Source organism: Pundamilia nyererei, unplaced genomic scaffold (genome assembly GCF_000239375.1).
Source record: "Pundamilia nyererei isolate P.nyererei 1_Seehausen unplaced genomic scaffold, PunNye1.0 scaffold00139, whole genome shotgun sequence".
Taxonomy (NCBI): Eukaryota; Metazoa; Chordata; class Actinopteri; order Cichliformes; family Cichlidae; genus Pundamilia; species Pundamilia nyererei.
The window spans coordinates 1,407,464-1,425,300 of NW_005187540.1; the positions used below are offsets into that span (position 1 = coordinate 1,407,464).

At 44.2% G+C, this 17,837-nt stretch overlaps 2 protein-coding genes across 3 annotated transcripts in view; one reads left to right on the forward strand and one right to left on the reverse strand.

The window, feature by feature from the left end:
* The window catches only part of cpne4a (copine IVa), a 102,755-nt gene extending 92,356 nt beyond the window's left edge, over window positions 1–10,399 (reverse strand). Inside the window, exon 1 of the mRNA XM_005744196.1 lies at window positions 10,206–10,399. The gene's annotated coding sequence lies outside the window, so the exon portion shown is untranslated. The remainder of the gene's footprint in view (window positions 1–10,205) is intronic.
* Window positions 10,400–13,325: 2,926 nt separating this feature from the next.
* cmtm6 (CKLF-like MARVEL transmembrane domain containing 6) overlaps window positions 13,326–17,837 on the forward strand; it is a 10,630-nt gene continuing 6,118 nt past the window's right edge. The window contains exons 1-2 of one of the 2 annotated variants that reach the window (XM_005744167.1): window positions 13,326–13,449; window positions 15,145–15,265. In XM_005744167.1, the coding sequence (XP_005744224.1) occupies window positions 15,152–15,265 (114 nt within the window). In that variant the 5' untranslated portion in view covers window positions 13,326–13,449; window positions 15,145–15,151. Of the gene's footprint in view, window positions 13,450–14,246; window positions 14,398–15,144; window positions 15,266–17,837 lie in introns of those variants that run through there. The other variant, XM_005744168.2, reaches the window with a different exon arrangement.

A 17,837-nucleotide genomic window follows, 5' to 3' on the forward strand; every position in this document is an offset into this window, starting at 1 on the left:
CATCCATGCATCCATCCATCCATGCATCCATGCATTCATCCGTCATCCATCCATCCATCCATGCATCCATCATCCATTCATCCATGCATCCATCCATGAATCCATCCATCCGTTTTCTTAACCTCTTATGGAATTCAGGCTTGCTTGGGGCTGGAGCCTATCCCAGCTATTGTAATATTAATTGCCGGTTCTAAATTTGTCCTGTGTGTGTGTGTGTGTGTGTGTGTGTGTGTGTGTGTGTGTGTCATGTAATGCAAAATGAGAACACAAATGCAAACTCTGACACAGTGTATGACAAACAGAGAATTTTATTGTGGCTGATTTCAAAAGGGAACAAACATCTGAACTCGCTCACAGGGGGGTAACAGATGCTGTGCGATGCACAAAGGAGTGACGGGACTCACACACACAGTAACACGCAAACACACTGAGGGCTGATTGGGGAAACAAGGCACGGGTGAAACAAAACGAAGGAAGCAAATCTAAGGACAAAGAAGAAAAGATGAAGAGAGTTAACAGTGAAACAGCTGACACGGAGACAGACACTTGACAAGAAGGTACAGGAGACACTGGACAGGTTAAACTAATAAACACCAGAACATGAATGAAAGCACAATATTAACTCTTCACATTTGCACCTCACGCACTGAACCAAACAAAGATTTCTCTCTGACCAAGAAAGAAGAAGAACTGCAGATCAACTCATTAAACTTCCATCAGAAGAGCAGCAACACTGTCTCAAGGTAAAAGTCTCTAAGTGATATTTTTGTGGGGTGTATGCCCAACTGTAACATTAGTAGCATTTTATGATGACATTAAATGAATATTGAGCAGAACTGAGTTCAGCATTCTGGTACAGGTGCCATGAAAGTGTTTCTCACTGCAAACAAACAATGAAATCAAACTAAAACTCTCAGACATAACGAGAAAACTCGAAAAAGCCAACAGAACAAAACCCAGCATGACAGCGTGGTGACAAACTGCAGGCTCATCAGCCAACAGCAACCTCTCAGAGCCTAGATCGCTGTTAAACACCTTCCCAGGAAGGTGTAGTAAAAAGTCATCATGATGGCTGTCAGAGATTTACAGTTAACAAACAGTCAGGTGAATAAACAACACTGAGACACTTAAGATTGACAACGTGCGGCACGGGTGAAAAGCTCAGAGCAAATCACACCGAACTGCAGTATTCGTTTATTTTTATAGGTTACATCGTCAATATGCAAATATAATCACAGTTCCTGTTATGCAGGTCCTGATGTCTGTCTCCATGCAAGCTGTGTGTGTGTGTGTGTGTGTGTGTCACAGAGTATGTGTGTTGCAGGTCAATTTCTAAGAATAATATAATGCAAGTCAACTTCTGCGGATATGTATTTCTGTGCTGGTCTCTTGTCAGTGTCACAGGGTCAGCTTCCTGTTTCTACAGAAAACTGTCTGGTGAAATATGTATAACATAACTTTTGAAGCATAAGCAAATAAAACAATAAAAACTCCCTAACAATGGCTGAGTTGAGTTTCCTAAGGAGGTGTAGCCGTTGGTGGCACCTCCTGAGATTCTCCTCTGTGTTGGCAGAGAATTTCAGGAGGTTGTCAAAGATGGTTCCCAGGTATTTGTACTCCTCAACTACCTCCACTGGTTTCCCGTGGATGGTGGTGGTGACTGAAGCAGCCAGATCTCTCTGCCTACTGGAGAAGGTCACCACCATCTCTTTGGTTTTGCTCACCTTCAGTTCAAGTTTGGAGCTGTCACGCCACTCTACAAACTCCTGCAGAGCGGGCCCATGGTGCTGTGAGGGCCTGACAGCAGTGACAGGAGAACTGTGTGGTCAGCATATTTCACCAGGTGACAGTTGGGCTGTGTGGATCTGCAGTCATCAGTGTAGAGGATGAAGAGCAGGGGGGAGAGCACACAGCCCTGGGGGGAGCCAGTGGAGGTGGAACAGAGACTGGAGAGAGAGCTGTTGACCCGAACTTTCTGAGTCCTGTTGGTCCAATATCCACAGGATCAGCTGATCATCAGGTGAAATCGGGAGGAAAGTTTAGTGGCCAGGATTTGAGGCTGCAGAGTGATGAACGCTGATGAGAAATCAGCAAACAGAAGTCTGGCGGAGGAGTCAGGGAGCTCCAGATGTTTGTGGATGGAGTCCAAGATGAAGATTTTTGCATCATCAACACCTCTGCGTGCACGGTAAGCAAACTGGAGTGGGTCCATCAGGGGGTCAGTTGCTCTTACAATGTGCTGTTTTATGATCTTCTCCATGGCCTTCATCACCAGGGAGGTGATGGAGGAGACTTTGGGTTGTTTCTTTTGGAGATGAGGATGACTGTGGAGTGTTTCCACAGCTGGGGGACGGTGTGACTGTTAACTGAGGGTTGAAATAGACTCCGAACACACTTCCTAGTTGCCCTGCACAGTGCCTCACAACTCGACTGCTGATGTTGTCAGGGCCGGGTGAGCTCCTCTCCCTGGTCCTCCTGAGGGCTCTCACCACGTCCTCCGTCCTGGAGGTGAGTGCAGAGCTGCCAGGTTTGAGTGAGGATCTGGACTCCTCAAGCTGGGCCATGTTGTCCGTCTCAAACCTGGTGTAGAAAGCGTTGAGGTCGTCAGGGAGGGAGGAGGGGTTGCTGCCCTCCACCTGGGTGGTTGGGTGTTGGGTGGTGACCGCAGTATTCACAGAGGCCATGGTTTTGAGGCCCTGCCAGGCTGAGTGGAGGTCCCATGTGGTGAATTTTATTTCATCTGTGTTTTTATACTCCAGTTACAGTTTTTATGGCCTCTTGACCTCTTGATGTGGCACTCGAGTCTTTTAAGTGATGTATGTGTAACACTAATTTTGCTAAGAGCTATTCAAATAAACTTTATCATTATTACCATTAATATGATGCTAAAGAGGACCTTTGGAGTATCTTGAGCTACCTGAGAACTTTATGTAGCTGTGAGCTTCATTTATGGAACTTTAAAGGACGTAAAAAAAGTTTAAAAAAAGTAGAAGACAACAAACACGGCCTGCTGCCTGATTAACCTGCTGCAGCTGCTGCATCAGAACACCAACACTAAAGTTCGCCTTGCATGTGATGCAGAGATACTGGAAGCATGACAGCAGATGAGTGAGGCTGCAGACGCTGCAGAGGATGATTCAAACACAGGCTGTAGGTGTGGATGTCCTCATTCGCTGAGGGTCATGATGAAGTGATGCACTAATGAAGTGAGGGTGTGACGGGCGTAGGTATGTGACTGAACATGGAAGCTAATCAGTTAAGAGTTAGCGTGTTTGTAGGGGAGGAACGCATCTCTGTTCTTGCTTCGTGTCTCTGACCTGCAGACACTCCTCTGTAAGTGTCACAGCGAAGTGTGCAGGTGGATGCAGCTTCAGCTGCTCAGTCAAGTGACGGATGAATCCTCCCACCTACTGAGGCTCGCAGCGCGATGACATCCAACAACAGATTAAAGAGACGCTCATGAAAATCACATCACACAGATCCCTGTGCAGCTGCAACACTACAGTTATTAATTCATGTCATTCAGAGGCTCCGCTCGCTGATGCCGGCGGGTTCTGGGTAACGTAGCGGGTTTCAGCTCGGCGATGAGCAAACAAAGTGTTTGTGCAGAAGAATAAAAAGTGCGAGCGCTTCAAGCAGACAGCAGAGAGAACACGACAGCCAAGCACGTTTCTGCAGCAATAACCTCTAACAGGCTCATCATTCATTATGTTTCAAAGATCAAGAAACTTCTTGCACTTTTCTCCTGATTCAAATGCTATCAACTCGTTATCAGCTGGTCCTATCAGCTGGTCCTATCAGCTGGTCTCAGCAGGTCTCAGCTGGTCCAGTCCTGCTCTGAAAGCTCAGGTCCTCCACTCGTACAGTGAAACTTTAAAAAGTGATGAAAAAGCCGTGCTGATGTTCATGGATGCATTTTTCATCACATCTTCGAAACTAAAATATTTCAACAAAAAGACTTTTTTTGTCTGTAGCACACTTATCTGGGCCCGCGTTACCATGGTAACCAAGGAAACAGCTGTTCAAGGTAGCAGCTATGAACCCAAACTGATGTGTTTCTAGACTCCACTGAGTTTAATGCCAGATTTCACAAACACACACACTGACATCAGGTGTGATTCAACCGCAAAGCCTTACAACCTCCAAATGGTGACTTTTAACCCTTTAAAAGTGGAAATATTAACTTCTTATATATGGACATATATGAGTACAGATGAGACCAGAAAGACGAGAAACTGGACGTGTCCAAATTCATGGGCTGCATCCTCCTGAGGACGCATTTGTAGACCGATTAAGTCACAGCGACGCGCCGAAGGCTGTCCAAATTCGTTGATCCGAATGTAGCCGACAAACGCGTCCTCCTTTTCCCCGAATTTGAAGGATGGGTCGGGTGTGTCCTTCGTGGCCTACCATATCCCAGAATTCATAGCGCGGCCCTGCCAATTCCAGTTTCCAACAATGGCGGCTGCTACTAAGTTTTAAAATTACTCTTACTAATCTTTGTGGGTCACAACATAAAATTTTAACATATTTTCAGGCGAGAAAGTAGCTGTGTAAACATCAAATATCTGCTCGGTTTATCAAGATATCGCATATTTGCAAAAGTGCTTCGACGTTTTCGGAGGCGTCTGCTACCCACCAGCTCGACAGCTAGCCGGGAGCTCGAGGGTCACTGGAGCCGCAGAGAACGGCACAACTCCCGGCACATCATGTTCAGATCACCGCGGACTTTCGCTGCTCAGGTTAAACGTGATATATAAGTCACTTAGACAACCTAAAAATGTTATTGTTGGGCTTTTCTCAGTGTTTTATTTGTTCGTGAGTAAATCAGTTTGGCTGAGATTAAAGTTATTAGATTAAATAAAACTTTATTAATCCATCGGGTGATCTTCACACAGCTGAATAAACGTTAAACAGAAAACTGATTAAACAGAAGTGTGAGACGGTCGAGAGTTTACGCCAGTGTCCTGTTATATTTTAGATATCAAGGAGCAGACGGCCGAGTTTATTAAACTCCACCGAGACAGCGGTGACGCAGATCTGAAGGCTGGACCGTCCAATTTCACAACCGTTTACTTCCAGCCTACCCGACCTTCTGAGGACCCGGCCACGTAGACTGCGAAGGACGGGTCCTCAGGAGGATGCAGCCCATGAATTTGGACACGACTACTGTGCTCAGTTCAGAAAATCAGTGATGGAGGTGATGGGGATAAATAACCCATGAAGACGGCGACTTTAAACGCCAGGGAAGAGAAGAATCCCTGTGCTTTTATTTTGAAAGTCCTGTTAACCTGTTAACCACCAGTGGAGCAAAATACTTATAAGGCGGCTCATGACTTTTGCACAGTACAGTACTTTTTTCCCTTTATTTTGTCAATAAGCAAACAAACATGTTAACCTGAAGCTGAAAGGCTGAGAGCAGCCGGAGCTCAGGGACGAGCGAGTGAACTCTGGGTTAGCGACTTTAATTGGACTGAATTGGAATGAATGGGCCACTTTGTGCTGTTCAATATTCAGTTGTTGTGATTCATGACTGCGGCGCATTAAGCCGCATTCGGGGCAGGATGGAAAAACAGGACAGCTGCTCAGAGTTCATGCATTTTTCACTGTTAGCTCTGTGTTCACACTGGTTAAACAGGCGCGATCAGCTCCATTCAGCGTGTTCCTGAGTTGTAGCAGTTTGTCTCCACCAGCAGCACAAAGCAAACAAACTGATGGCTGCTTACACGTCGACCGGATCAGTGTTAATGCGTTTCCTGAGAGTTGTGCAGCTTCACCGGCTCTGAATCGAAATGTTCTCGTGTTGAAGTTTAACACAAAGTGTCGATAACCCAGTGAAATGCAGAAATGTGATTTACATTTTGATCCTCGAGTACAGGTGAAAATGACCCAGAAATGACCAGCATCTTTTTAATAGACACAAAAGGCTGCAGTTCCTCTGACGTCCAGCAGAGGCAGCAGTGAGTCAGTCCACCAGACTCCAATGTTAAAACTTTACAGCAGAAATAATCATGTTTCCAGCCTGAAACACAAACTGTTTGCTCTCTATATATCATTTCTCCCTCCATAACACCTGTACGGGGTAAGAAGGGTTTTAGAACTCACTGTTTAAATCTCAAAAAGTCTTAAACTTTGACTGACAGCTGGATGGCGACACAGGAGGATGTAGCTGCTCGCTGTCTGCTCAGCTTCACCTCAGCTAATCAGAATCCCTGAACTGGACCTTTGACTGTGTTTAGCTGTTGGAGCCGTTGGAAACATTTTTAATGACATTATCTCACCAGTAACAGGTAATATTGATTGTGTTAACGGACAGTCCAAGAAGTCTGAGCTCCGAGAGTGAAACTAATGATGTTACTGAGCAGTAAAGGCCGAAAGGCTAAAACTGAGAAGTCAAATCATTTGTCCGTCTTTCATCTACAGTCTTTGTTCTGTGCTGAAGGGGGGGGGGGAAAGGTACTGTAGTACAGAAGTACTACAGAGTACTTTACTACCGTACCTATGTGCCTCAGGGGGCGTTGCCATGGAGATGGCTCCATCCAGAGCAAATCTGAGTCTCTGTTGTTCTGTGACTGAAACACACAGCATCCTGTGATCAGCTGATTGTCAGCATAGTGACGGAGAGGAAGAGTGACTCACCGTCATCATCACCTGCTGTATAAATAACACAGTGCTGCGTGAAGCTGTGAAAAACTGCCTAAACGTGCTGCCACTGCAGAAGGACAAATGAAGGGGGCGGGGTTTCTCGGGGGGAGTGGCCCGCGACTCCTGTCCCACTGACACAAATACTCCCTGAGAACGTAGATTCATCTGCAAACAGCAGCTGCTTCACACAAACACTTTCTTCTTGCAGTTAAAAAGTGACGATGCTGTTTGTTATCAGCGTCGCAGTGCTGATGCTGTGGTTCACCTCAGGTCACTGCTGTCCAACATGGACTAAAGGATCGAGTCCAGCGCTCTACATAGTTCCACATGTGTGAAAATGTCTTCCAATAAAACACCCAGCTGTTCCTGCTCTCAGCACCACTGCAGACATGAGAATATGTGCAAAGTTTAACGTTTCTATCTCAAAAAACCTGCTGTAATCATAAGAAAATAAGACTTTTTATTGAAATTACACTAATGTAGCGATTCATCGTGTGTTCTGTCAATGGAAGCTTATTGAACTTGGATTTCTTTACATTAAAATGAACAATACACACTTTGCTCTATTTTTTTGCCCTAAAAACATAAAACACAAAGCCTGTAAAAAAAAAAAAAAAAAGAAGTTACATTTAGGATAAAATTGAATTTTCTGTAAGCTCCACCCCCAAATTCCAAATCGACCCAGAAAGCAGATTTTTACTTATTGAGTAACATATGTGTGAAGATAACGGAGTAGAGATGAAACCTGATGAAATATTAATCATGGCACTAATATCAGATGAGCCCTAAAACATCTTCTTCTTCTAAATACTCATTCTTTTATTTTGAAAGAGCAGGGTGCTTCCTGCTGTTAGACTCTGCTGTCTGTGTGGATAAAAACTTTGCCGATAGTTTGAAAAGCTCCGGATCGCTTTAACCTTCCTGTCCTGTAGCCTGTTTCAGATGTTTGCGGATGAGCTGACGGGGAAGAGGTGGCGTCTTTACGAAAACCAGAGTAGCTCACAGGTAGTTCCACATTTGCTCACGCTGCCCCCTGGTGACAGCATACAGCTACAACATGGAGACAGCGATGTGCACCTGCAGACTGCCAACACACAAGCCTGGCCTTTAAAGTGCTTTTTATATCAATTCTGTTCATTTTATGTGGCATTGTTTGTATTTTTAATTTGTCACAGATTCTGTTGATAACATGGAGTTTCTGGCCGCAGGGCGGAGTGCGTGCACGACGATTGTCTCAGGGTCGCCTCTCTCCAACCTCCAGCTGACACTGGGCTGGTTTGAGGTCATGCTGTGAGGTGGGAGAGCGCGGAGTCCGGGCAGAGAAGGAGTTACTGGGCCGAGTGGAGGAGTTTAGTATGTTGAGCAGAGCGAGAGGATTTCTGCAGTGGTGAGGACGCTGTGCCGGTCTGTGTGGTGACGAGAGAGCTGAGCGTGAAAGTGAAGCTGAATGAAACGTGGTCCAAAACTCTTTCAACAAGATTAGGAAAAAGAACGTTTGTAACTTTGAACTTTTCTAATCCTGTAAAAATAATCAAATAAATCTTGAGGATGTGAGCAGAGCGGGCTCGGCGGCCTGAGGCCCTGCGAGGCGTTCAAAGACATGGCACCAGGTATTTTTAGCTGAATTTAATGTCCGATTATGCAGCTGCGGCACAGGTTTATCTGCTCGTGTTTCACGGGTTTTTATCAAAGCTGCACCTTTTACATCTCCTCCCTGAGCGTTATCGCTATTCTTCATCTCATCACCCCACACGTCTGCAAATCAGCCCAACTTCAAAGCAAATATTACAAATGTTTCCCAACCTCTGGCTCATGTGCTGCACAGAAGTCTCTGAATGCAAAACAGGTCCTCACCGTCCACTAACAGGCAGCAACCAGGACCAGGGAGTCACATGACCCCTGTGACTTTAAACTGATTGGCTACACGGAAAAGAGAAAGATGCTGGGATTTATGAGTATCTGATTTTGCAAACCTAAACTAAGCATCTATAAGAAAACAAGAATAGATTTTTAAAAAATGTTCTCAAATAGAAAGAAAGAACACGTGAGACACAGTGGCCACAAACAAAGATTACACAGGGGTTAGAAAAAGATGCAAAAGGGCCCAAAACATTAAGCAACATGGACACAGAGGGGATGCCCAAACGGAGAACACCAAACTAACAGACGCACAAAAGCTAACTAATAAACCGAGAAGACATGCAAAACGATCACAAAAGAGACAAATAGTGATCTCAGAGAGACGTGAAAGGGGGGGGGGGGGAGTGGTCACGTGTGCAAAATTGGATGTAAAATGAATGAAAACTGAAAAAAGTTGTAAAATGTTGAGACCGGAAGTTATTAAAAACATGTAAAATGATCACAAAAAGAAACAAACAGGTGAAAAGAAAACACAAAGGTGCATAAAGGGCCTAAAAAATGATGATTAAAAAACTAACAGACAGAAATTAAACAGGTTAAAAGTAGAAAAAAGAAAAATATTGTAAAAAGAAGCAAAATGACAAAAAAAACAAAGAAAGAAACAAAAACTGTTTTTTTTAAACGACTCTGGAAATAAACAACAAACTATCACAAAGATTCATAAACGAAGCACAAATTCAAAAAAGGTGCTGCTGAGGTCACTGTGACGTCACCGCAGGTGGAGACGGACTCACAAAGCATCGATGCTCTGATCAATAAACACCGAGAACCATACATGATACCAAAGTGCGAATATCCTTCATTCTCGGAGAATCGATCATAACCGATGCTTTATCGATCAGTTCGAGCTGAGAAGTTTTTCATCTGCAGGGATAATAATGAATAACTCGTCTCTCTGTGCGTGGTTCACATTTATGAATAATAATGATCCATCATATTGATTAATGAGCCAAACACACAAAGCGATTAAGGACAAACATCCGTCTCCAGTCGGAGCTTCACTGGCTGCGAGGAAACGTCAGCGCGACCGAAGCTTCTTCTGCTTTTCAAAGTACCCGTGAAAAATCCACAGACAGTCACGGAGCTCACTGTGGGGTCATAAACCAACACCTGTGCTGTTTCTCAACGAAACACTAACACTCAATCTCATTTCAAAATAAAGGCCCAGTCCTTTCATGTCCACGGGACACAGTAAATTACGTGGGCTCATTTCCACATATCTGAAACACACTCAGCCAATAGGAGCACTCCAACATTTACATTTACCCCATAATTAATACAACTGATGAACAAAGCAAAAGAAAACAAGACTGCATCCCTCACCCATCCATCCCTCACCCATCCACCCCTCACCCATCCATCCCTCACCCATCCACCCCTCACCCATCCACCCCTCACCCATCCACCCCTCACCCATCCACCCCTCACCCATCCATCCTCCGTGAGACTAAAGACATGAAGAGGAGAAGATGAGAGTGCTCTGGCCCTGAGATGCTCAGAGTGCTGGAGTGAATCCAGCTTTAATCACCTCTCTGTCATCATAAAGGTTAAAGAATCAGGCAGGAAGTCAGAGTGGAGACATAAACAATAAAGGAATGATGAGTAAAGGCTGTGAAAGACGAAGCTCTCTGAGTTTTTACCTGCTCAGATGTTCATGAAGAAGAAGAAGAAGCTCCAGAGCGAGAAAAGCATCCAAAGTTTCCGCTCAGCTCAGACGGACTGAACTGAGATCAGCTGCGAGCGTACGGACACACAGCTTCATCTTCATCCTCCTCCTCTTCCACCTCCTCCTCCTCCTGTGGCTGCTGGAGAGCCTTTCCAGCTTCCAGTCACCTCGCGCAGCTTTATAGCGGGGAAAGCCTCACACACGCCGGCGGAGAGGGAGCGGAGGACGTGGGAGAGGAACGCGGGCTGCAGCGACCCCTGCAGGCCGCACACCGGCGGCACAGGCGGGGCAGCAGAGCCGGAGGAGCGCCGCTGACTCATTTGTAATAAAACAGTACGGTTCACATTATGATCAGAGACACGGGCAGTAAAAAAATACTAATTTATATTTTTATATCTGCCTACAGATTTACGAGCTTCTTTTTCGATTCAGGTCATTTTTTTCTTCCCATATTTTTAAATGATGAATATTTTTGGTTTATTTATTGATTTATTTTATTTTTGAATTTGCCTTTTCCTTCACAGATTTTTGTTTATTTGTTTGTTTTTGTTAAATTTGGTTCTTTCTCTTTGTTGTTTTTTGTAAATGAAATTGTTTTTTCTCTACTCCGTTTCTATTTATCTGCAAACTTATGAGTCTTCATTTTTTGTGTTTTATGAATTTATTTTTTTTCTCTTCAATTTTCGACTTTCCACTTTTTATTTTTGTTGTTGATGATGTGTTTATCCTAAACGTGTGCTCTAGTAGGGTTGTATATTTTTACTCCATTATATTGTGGTTGAAAAAAATCATTTTGTACATTTTTGTATTTGAACCCTTTGGTTGTTTCTTATTCTGCAGCTAAAGTTATAATTCCCACATGTTGCTTTAGTTATAGGTAAAGCTGGTTTTGTTCAGTAGCATTAATCATAATTAATAACACCATGTACATTGAGAAGCAGAGCAGACCTCCTCCTGCTGTCACTCGGTTTTAGATATTTGTTTAAATTCAATCTTTATTGGCAGACTTCCTGTCCACAAAAACAAGACAGAACCCCCCCCCCCCCCCCACCACCACCAAAAAAAGCCCTAAACAAACAAACACAACCTTATATATATATATATAAATAAATATGAAACATTTGTAAAAATATAAAAACAATAATATACATCAAGCACAATTGCTTAAAAGAAATCAATAAATACACAAACACTTCAACCGCTGCTTCCTCAGACTGCATGAGTAACAGGAACCACTCACTGTCGGATCTGTCAGCGCTGTTACTAGAACCATCCAGTCGTTCTCTAAAAGTGAACATTAACTTTCTTCAAAGTGCTTTAAAAGTCCAGACACCCACAGCTACAAACATCTGGCTGCCTGGCACTACCCCCTCTAGGTCTCCTGCAAAGGATTCTCACTGCATCATTATATGCAACATGCAGCTTCTGCATGCTACAGTGTTTGTAGGATGACCACAAGGGGGCAGTATTTACGCTTTAAACAAAGCCACTTTAACTGGAAGTGAGCAAAAGCTGAATTTGCGTGCAATAGCATTTGCCTGCACATAGAGCTTACACCGCTGTCTGTATCTGTCATCATCATCATTCATTTGCTCAGTAATAAAATGATCGAGGTATTTCACCTTTTTATGAACTTCAAGAGTTTTTGTGCCAGTTTAAACAAAGGGAAATTTAGCTGTTTATCCTGCTTGGTTCTACATATCAAAACAGCACTTTTAACAGAATCGTACTTTATGTCATATTGCACACCATATTCAGTACAGACATTGAGAAGCTCCTGTAACCCAGCACTGCTTGGACTAAAAACAACCAGGTCATCTGCATACATGAGATGATTTATCAATGTTTTACTGTATGGACAGATCATCAACATATAAATTAAATACTGCTTCCTCATTTAACCTGCATGTTCTGATGAGCGTACCAGTAAGAGAGAATCCTCACCATGTATTGAGGAACTCCCCGTCTCTTCAGGTTATCAAAAAGTGTTCTGTGGTTCACTCGATCAGAAGCCTGAGAGGCATCAATGAAACACATGAGGACAGATGAATTTTTAGCCCTGTACAAACTGACTATTTCCTTGAGTCACATGTCAGTGCCGTGCTTTGGTTTGAAGCCAAACTGATTATCCAGAGAAGAGATGAACACACTAACTCTGTCAAACAAGCTTAGATAAAATACTGGCTAATGCAATCGGCCTGTAATTATCCAAACATCTCACTATTGCAGCTTTGTCCTTCATAACTGGTACCAGTAAAATACACAGCACTGAGTCTGGTAATATGCCATGAATCATAAACCCAGTGAAGCAGAGCGCTAGAAGAGGAGCTAGCCTTAAACTAGCATGTTTTAAATGTTCTGCAGTGATGTGATCCAAACCAGAGGATTTATTATCAGATAACCTATGAATGGCTTCATATACTTCATGTGTCCTCACACTTATTGTGTCATTGCTCATGTCAGAATTGTCCTCATATGGTTCACTTTTTATACAGTTAAACGACGCACTGTAATGCTGTCTCCATAACGCTGCAGTGTTATCTGCCCCAGAAACACCTTCAACAGTTGATGGCAGAGATGGTTTACAGTTATTAAAAGCAAGTTTATTGAACCTATTAGTATTATTATTGTGCTGAATGCTGTTTTGGTCCAGTTGACCTGTTTTTGGTCACTTTGTGTTTTGGTAACATGTTTCTTGTTCGAGTCCATTGTTTTTCTTCCTTGTCGCAGACACTGTCTTAGTCTTTTTTTCTTATTTTTGCCTCTTCATGTCTTAATATTGTCTTGTTATCACCTTATTTATTTATACTTGACATCTTATTTTGTTTCAATTTTTCCTCTTTTTTAACTTTATTTCCTTTTTCTGAATTTTTGTCACTCTCTGGTTTTGATCACTTTGTGTTTTATTGTGTTACTTTTCTCTGATTTTACTTTATTTCCTTTTATTGTCACCTTTTTTAAAGATTCATTTCATTTTTGTTTCTTTTCACGTATTGTGTCACCTTTTCACGCCTTTCTGTCTTATTTTGGTTGTTTGAAACTCTTTCCTTGTTACTAGTGTTGAGCACCTTTATTTTGGAAATCTTCCCGGTGTGTTAGGCACGGCAGGGCAGAATGCGGAAGTTTGAGTAATATTAGAGAGGAAGACGGCTTCGAGTTGAGTCTGAACTTTACAGCTGGAAACTTTATCTTCGTCCTCAGCGGCAGAAAACTGAACGGTGAGTTTGTTTCTGAACATTCGCGTTTTTATCCACTTCAAACTTTATCCTCACTTCCTGTTTTAGTGGTTACGTTACGCAGATTTCAGGCCACCATCAAAAGTCAATACGAAGCCCGCTGCGCGTCCGTTTCACGAGGAAGTGCGACGTACGCCAGACTTCTTTCAAAATTAGGTCAATTTTATTTTCCAGGGTCGTGTCTGGAGAAAAGCGCTGAATTAAAATCATCGCAGAATCTTCACATATTTAGTGACCGAGCCGCTCTTCATTTCGGCAGCAGCCTCTTCGTCCTTATCGTGTATTTGATCGCGGGCCGTGTAGGCTTAAAAGTTGGTTTATCACCGAATAATCTGCAGAGTAGGGGCGTGCCGTGTGTTCCGTTTGTCGGGACACTGACTGGACCTGTAGCTGTCTGTAATCACAAACTCGCTCATTATCAGCATTTCTCATTGCAGTTCAGTGCTGTGGTTCAAACATGGCCGACTAATGGCTTCATAAACTGCTCTTATCACACCTGAGCTGTGCTCACCTGCCCCGATCACTTTCGCTTTCACTCCTGTGAAAATGAGAAATTGATCTGAAATGTCCCCGCAGCTCCACGGAGAAGCTCCACGGAGAAGCGCCACGGAGGCTGAAGTGCAGAAATACATTCAGCGACCTTTCAGCGCTTTTCACTTCATTTGTACTGCGTGACGTCATGTCGACCTTGTTGCTGTTTATGAAGACAAACGAGCCTGACGCCATATTTAGATCTGAGCTTTTTTCTTTCACTGTTTGTTTTTAAGGTGGACTTCGTGTTCCGGCTGCTCTGAAACAGGGATTTCCCATCGTTGGACATGAATACATCGCATCTGCCCTTAAATCCAAATCACTGCTGTAGTTTTCTGCTCAGCAGCTTTAACTTCACGTTCATTCAGCGTTTTAAAAGCCTGTAGTCCCACCTGCTGTGTAGGTGCAGCTGGGTATTATTATCACTATTATTTGTTGTTGGTGGGATTTTAAAGGTGGTCACGTGGTTCCTGTGGAAGTGGGCGAGCATCTGAGATATTATAAAATGACTTCGTCTCCCGTTGAATGTACCAGGATTGAGTGACGTGAGCTTTGACCCCTGACCCCCTGAATAGGCGGAGTGTGTGTTGATGTGGTTTCCGGTTCTCCTCCTTTGTGAACTTTGAGGCTGCTGCTCTGATGGTGGGAGGAGCTTTAATAACGCTGCTGTCCTGAGAGCTGGCAGATCCGAAGCGAGGTTAACGGTTAGCGAGCTTAAAGCCACGGTTTTCAGTCCTCTTTTCACCATCACCATGGTAACTGATGCTGAGCAGGCCTGACTTGAAGTGTGTTTGAAAGTGCCACGTCTGGATTCTTTAGCAGTTTTAGTGCTGAAGGAATTTCTGTATGAAACCTGCTGAGCTGGAACTTACCGACTCCGCTGAATGAAGCAGGTTGGGGCAGCAGCATATGTTGCCATGGTGATGTATCTTTGCGGTTATCCTTTCAGGTTTACCTGACGGTCCAGGTAAGCCTGAAGTTTCCTCTAAGCCGCAGGTCCCGCCTCATGCTGCCGGCCTCTGGTGTGAGATTCGAGTGACATTTATGGCTCTGAAATATTAGCACTGCAGCTTTTTGTCCCTTTTAGAGCAGAAACCATGAGTGTGTGGTGTTCGTGATCTGACACGTCTCTGTTCTCTCTCTCAGCTCCATCATGGCTGAAGCAGTTTATACTCCCACCACGACCCCAAACCCCGGAAACAGCTTCTGCCTGATCCCTTCGGCCCACCTGGACAGAAACCGCTTTATCCTAAAAGTCGTTGAAGTGGTGAGTTCAAAGATGCTCAGACTCATGTGACTCTTCATTAGCCAATGAGATGCTTTCGTTTAGCATTCATTCACACCTGCAAACACACAAACTGTGTGAAACCTTCAGGGTTTCCTCATCGTCTCAGCTCATTGGCTGAAACTGAAACGTGTGTTTGCAGGTGTGTTGTAAAAGTCTGAGTCTGCTGAAACTAAGCTTCATTTCTTTCACTCCTTGTTTGGATTACACTGAGCTGCTCTGTGAGCTGACACTGCCATCATCAGTGTCCTCTGTGTGCTGCACGTCTGCAGACCTTCAATTAAAACTGTTCAAGTAAAATATTCAGTTAAAAAAATCACCACCATCCTCAGATTTAAAGTTAAATAATTAAAAGTTGTTTTTATTTGAAATCAATGATATTTAGTTGGAATAAGAATTATCGAGATTGGGATTATTTAAACATTAATGTTGGTAAATGATTAAATCGTCCTTCAGAGTAAGTTTCAGATATTTGTATCGCTCTCAGGCTCTGGCCCGACCTGCACGCGCTCTTTAAACTTCCTTTAACAGCGAGGATCGCGCCCCTGCAGGAAGACGCCGGGCCCTTCCTGTGCAGAGGTGCCCAGTTTCCTGTCCGGTGTGGCGAACAGTAGCTCAGTCTGAAAGCTGTGACAGAAGAGCAGGTTTCTGATGCTTCAGAGAGGAAAGATTCATTATTTAGGTGCTGAAACTGTGTTTGACATGTTGCTGAAACTTTGCCTCAGATGTCTTAAAAGACTCTTTGTCTCTGCTCCCTCACCTCTGACTCTGCTGTGGGTCTGATGTTTCTGTAACCGTCCACTGTGCAGGAAAACAATGCAGCGGCTGCTGCGCTGTGACTTCCATGAATTATGCACATGTGCAGTGATCCTCAGTCAGAGTCAAACACTCAGGTTCTCCTGCAGCTCAGTGTTGGTGAAACAGAGTTCAGCTCTTTACATGTCAGAGCTACAGAAGGAGTAGCAGTGAAGAAACGCACATGCAAACACACGGGGCCCGAGGCGTGCCTGAGGCGTGCCCGCGGGGCCTCGGCTCTGCAGATCATAACAGTACAGCTCAGAGAAAAGTGACCACTGACCATCTGCAGGCTGGACCGTATAAAACAACCTGAAGCGACGAGTGATGTCTTGGTGGCCAAGCCCAGCTGTGTAGCTGACAGGATCTGTTTCAGTTTCAGCTCATTTCAGGGTCGTTACTGTGGAAACCCCCCAAAAACCGAAAGCAACCGGCTGCAGAGTCGATCCTCTGCGAGTCTCTGCAGGCTTACGACCATCAGCTGACTGACAGGAAACACTGAGTGTGAGAAATGGTGACAGGAATCCAGAACAGTCTGCACTCATCATCGGTCTGTAACGATGATGATGATGATGACTTGTTTGCTGCTTTTAAAAAAGACTTGTAACTCTGAGCATTTGTACAGCTGAGCTGGATCCATGCAGGTGAGGTGATGCTGTAATGTCCTGGCAGGCAAACATGCTAAAATAGGCGAGGAGTGATGAAGGTAACCAACAATAATCTCATCGCTGTGGACAAATCCTCCTGGACCGAGACCAAAACAACTCTGCGCACCTTTCAGGATTAAACCAGGTGCACTTGTGCTTTCACCTCAGTTTGTTTAGGATGTGCAGCACGCTCCTCACACGGCCTCCCTTCAGGCTGCTCAGCACAGGAAATGCCTCCGCAGTTTGTGGCGCGTTGACAGTCCACTGCCAGTAATCAGACAGGAAGCTGCTCCACTCTCCTGCAGATCTGTTTAAAACGGGGTTTACAGCTGGAACCAGATGTTTAACGGAGGCCTGAACAGAGCTGATGTGTCTTATTTTGACCTCACGAAGCGCTGACCTGCTCGTGTTTAATAACTCCAAAGGAAGGATCTGTCATCAGCGTAGTCTTGTTTCACGAGGGATCCCCTCGCTCTTATTCTGAAAGTTCAGTTGCTGCTAACTAACTCGCCCAAGCACATCCTGTCCCGTGTTTCCCCCTCTGATCCAGTTCATGTTGTGGTGGTTTTTGACATCTCTTCAGTCACACGTATTCCAGCAGCCGGAGGTGGACGGCAGCACCCCCACCGTCCTGGGAGACGAGCAGACTAACAGACAACAACAAGAGTTGCTGATTATTTGCTCGTCTATTTGGTACGAAGTACTTCAGAAACCAAACATTTGCAGAGCAGAGTTACGCGTGCGCATGTGTACATGTATATAATGATGTACACAGCGGTGATATTACCACAACAACACTGTGGGACATGAAGCTGGATCTGCAAACCCCGGTGGTGCCGCCTCTTTAACAGTTGGGCTCTTTACAGACGAAGAGTCGTCTGAGCTGGAGCAGGGCGATGTGACCGAAATATTTATCACGATGTACATTTGGAAATTTGCAATAACGATATAATTGATGCGAGACAAAACACTTTACAACTCCACAACTTTATTAGTGCAAAAACCATCAATGTATTTTCACTGAAACAAGCAGCTGTTTTTTATCTGCATTAAAGTTATATAAACATTTAACAGTGCAAATGCAAACTCCTCGCTGACAGTTTAACCAAAAG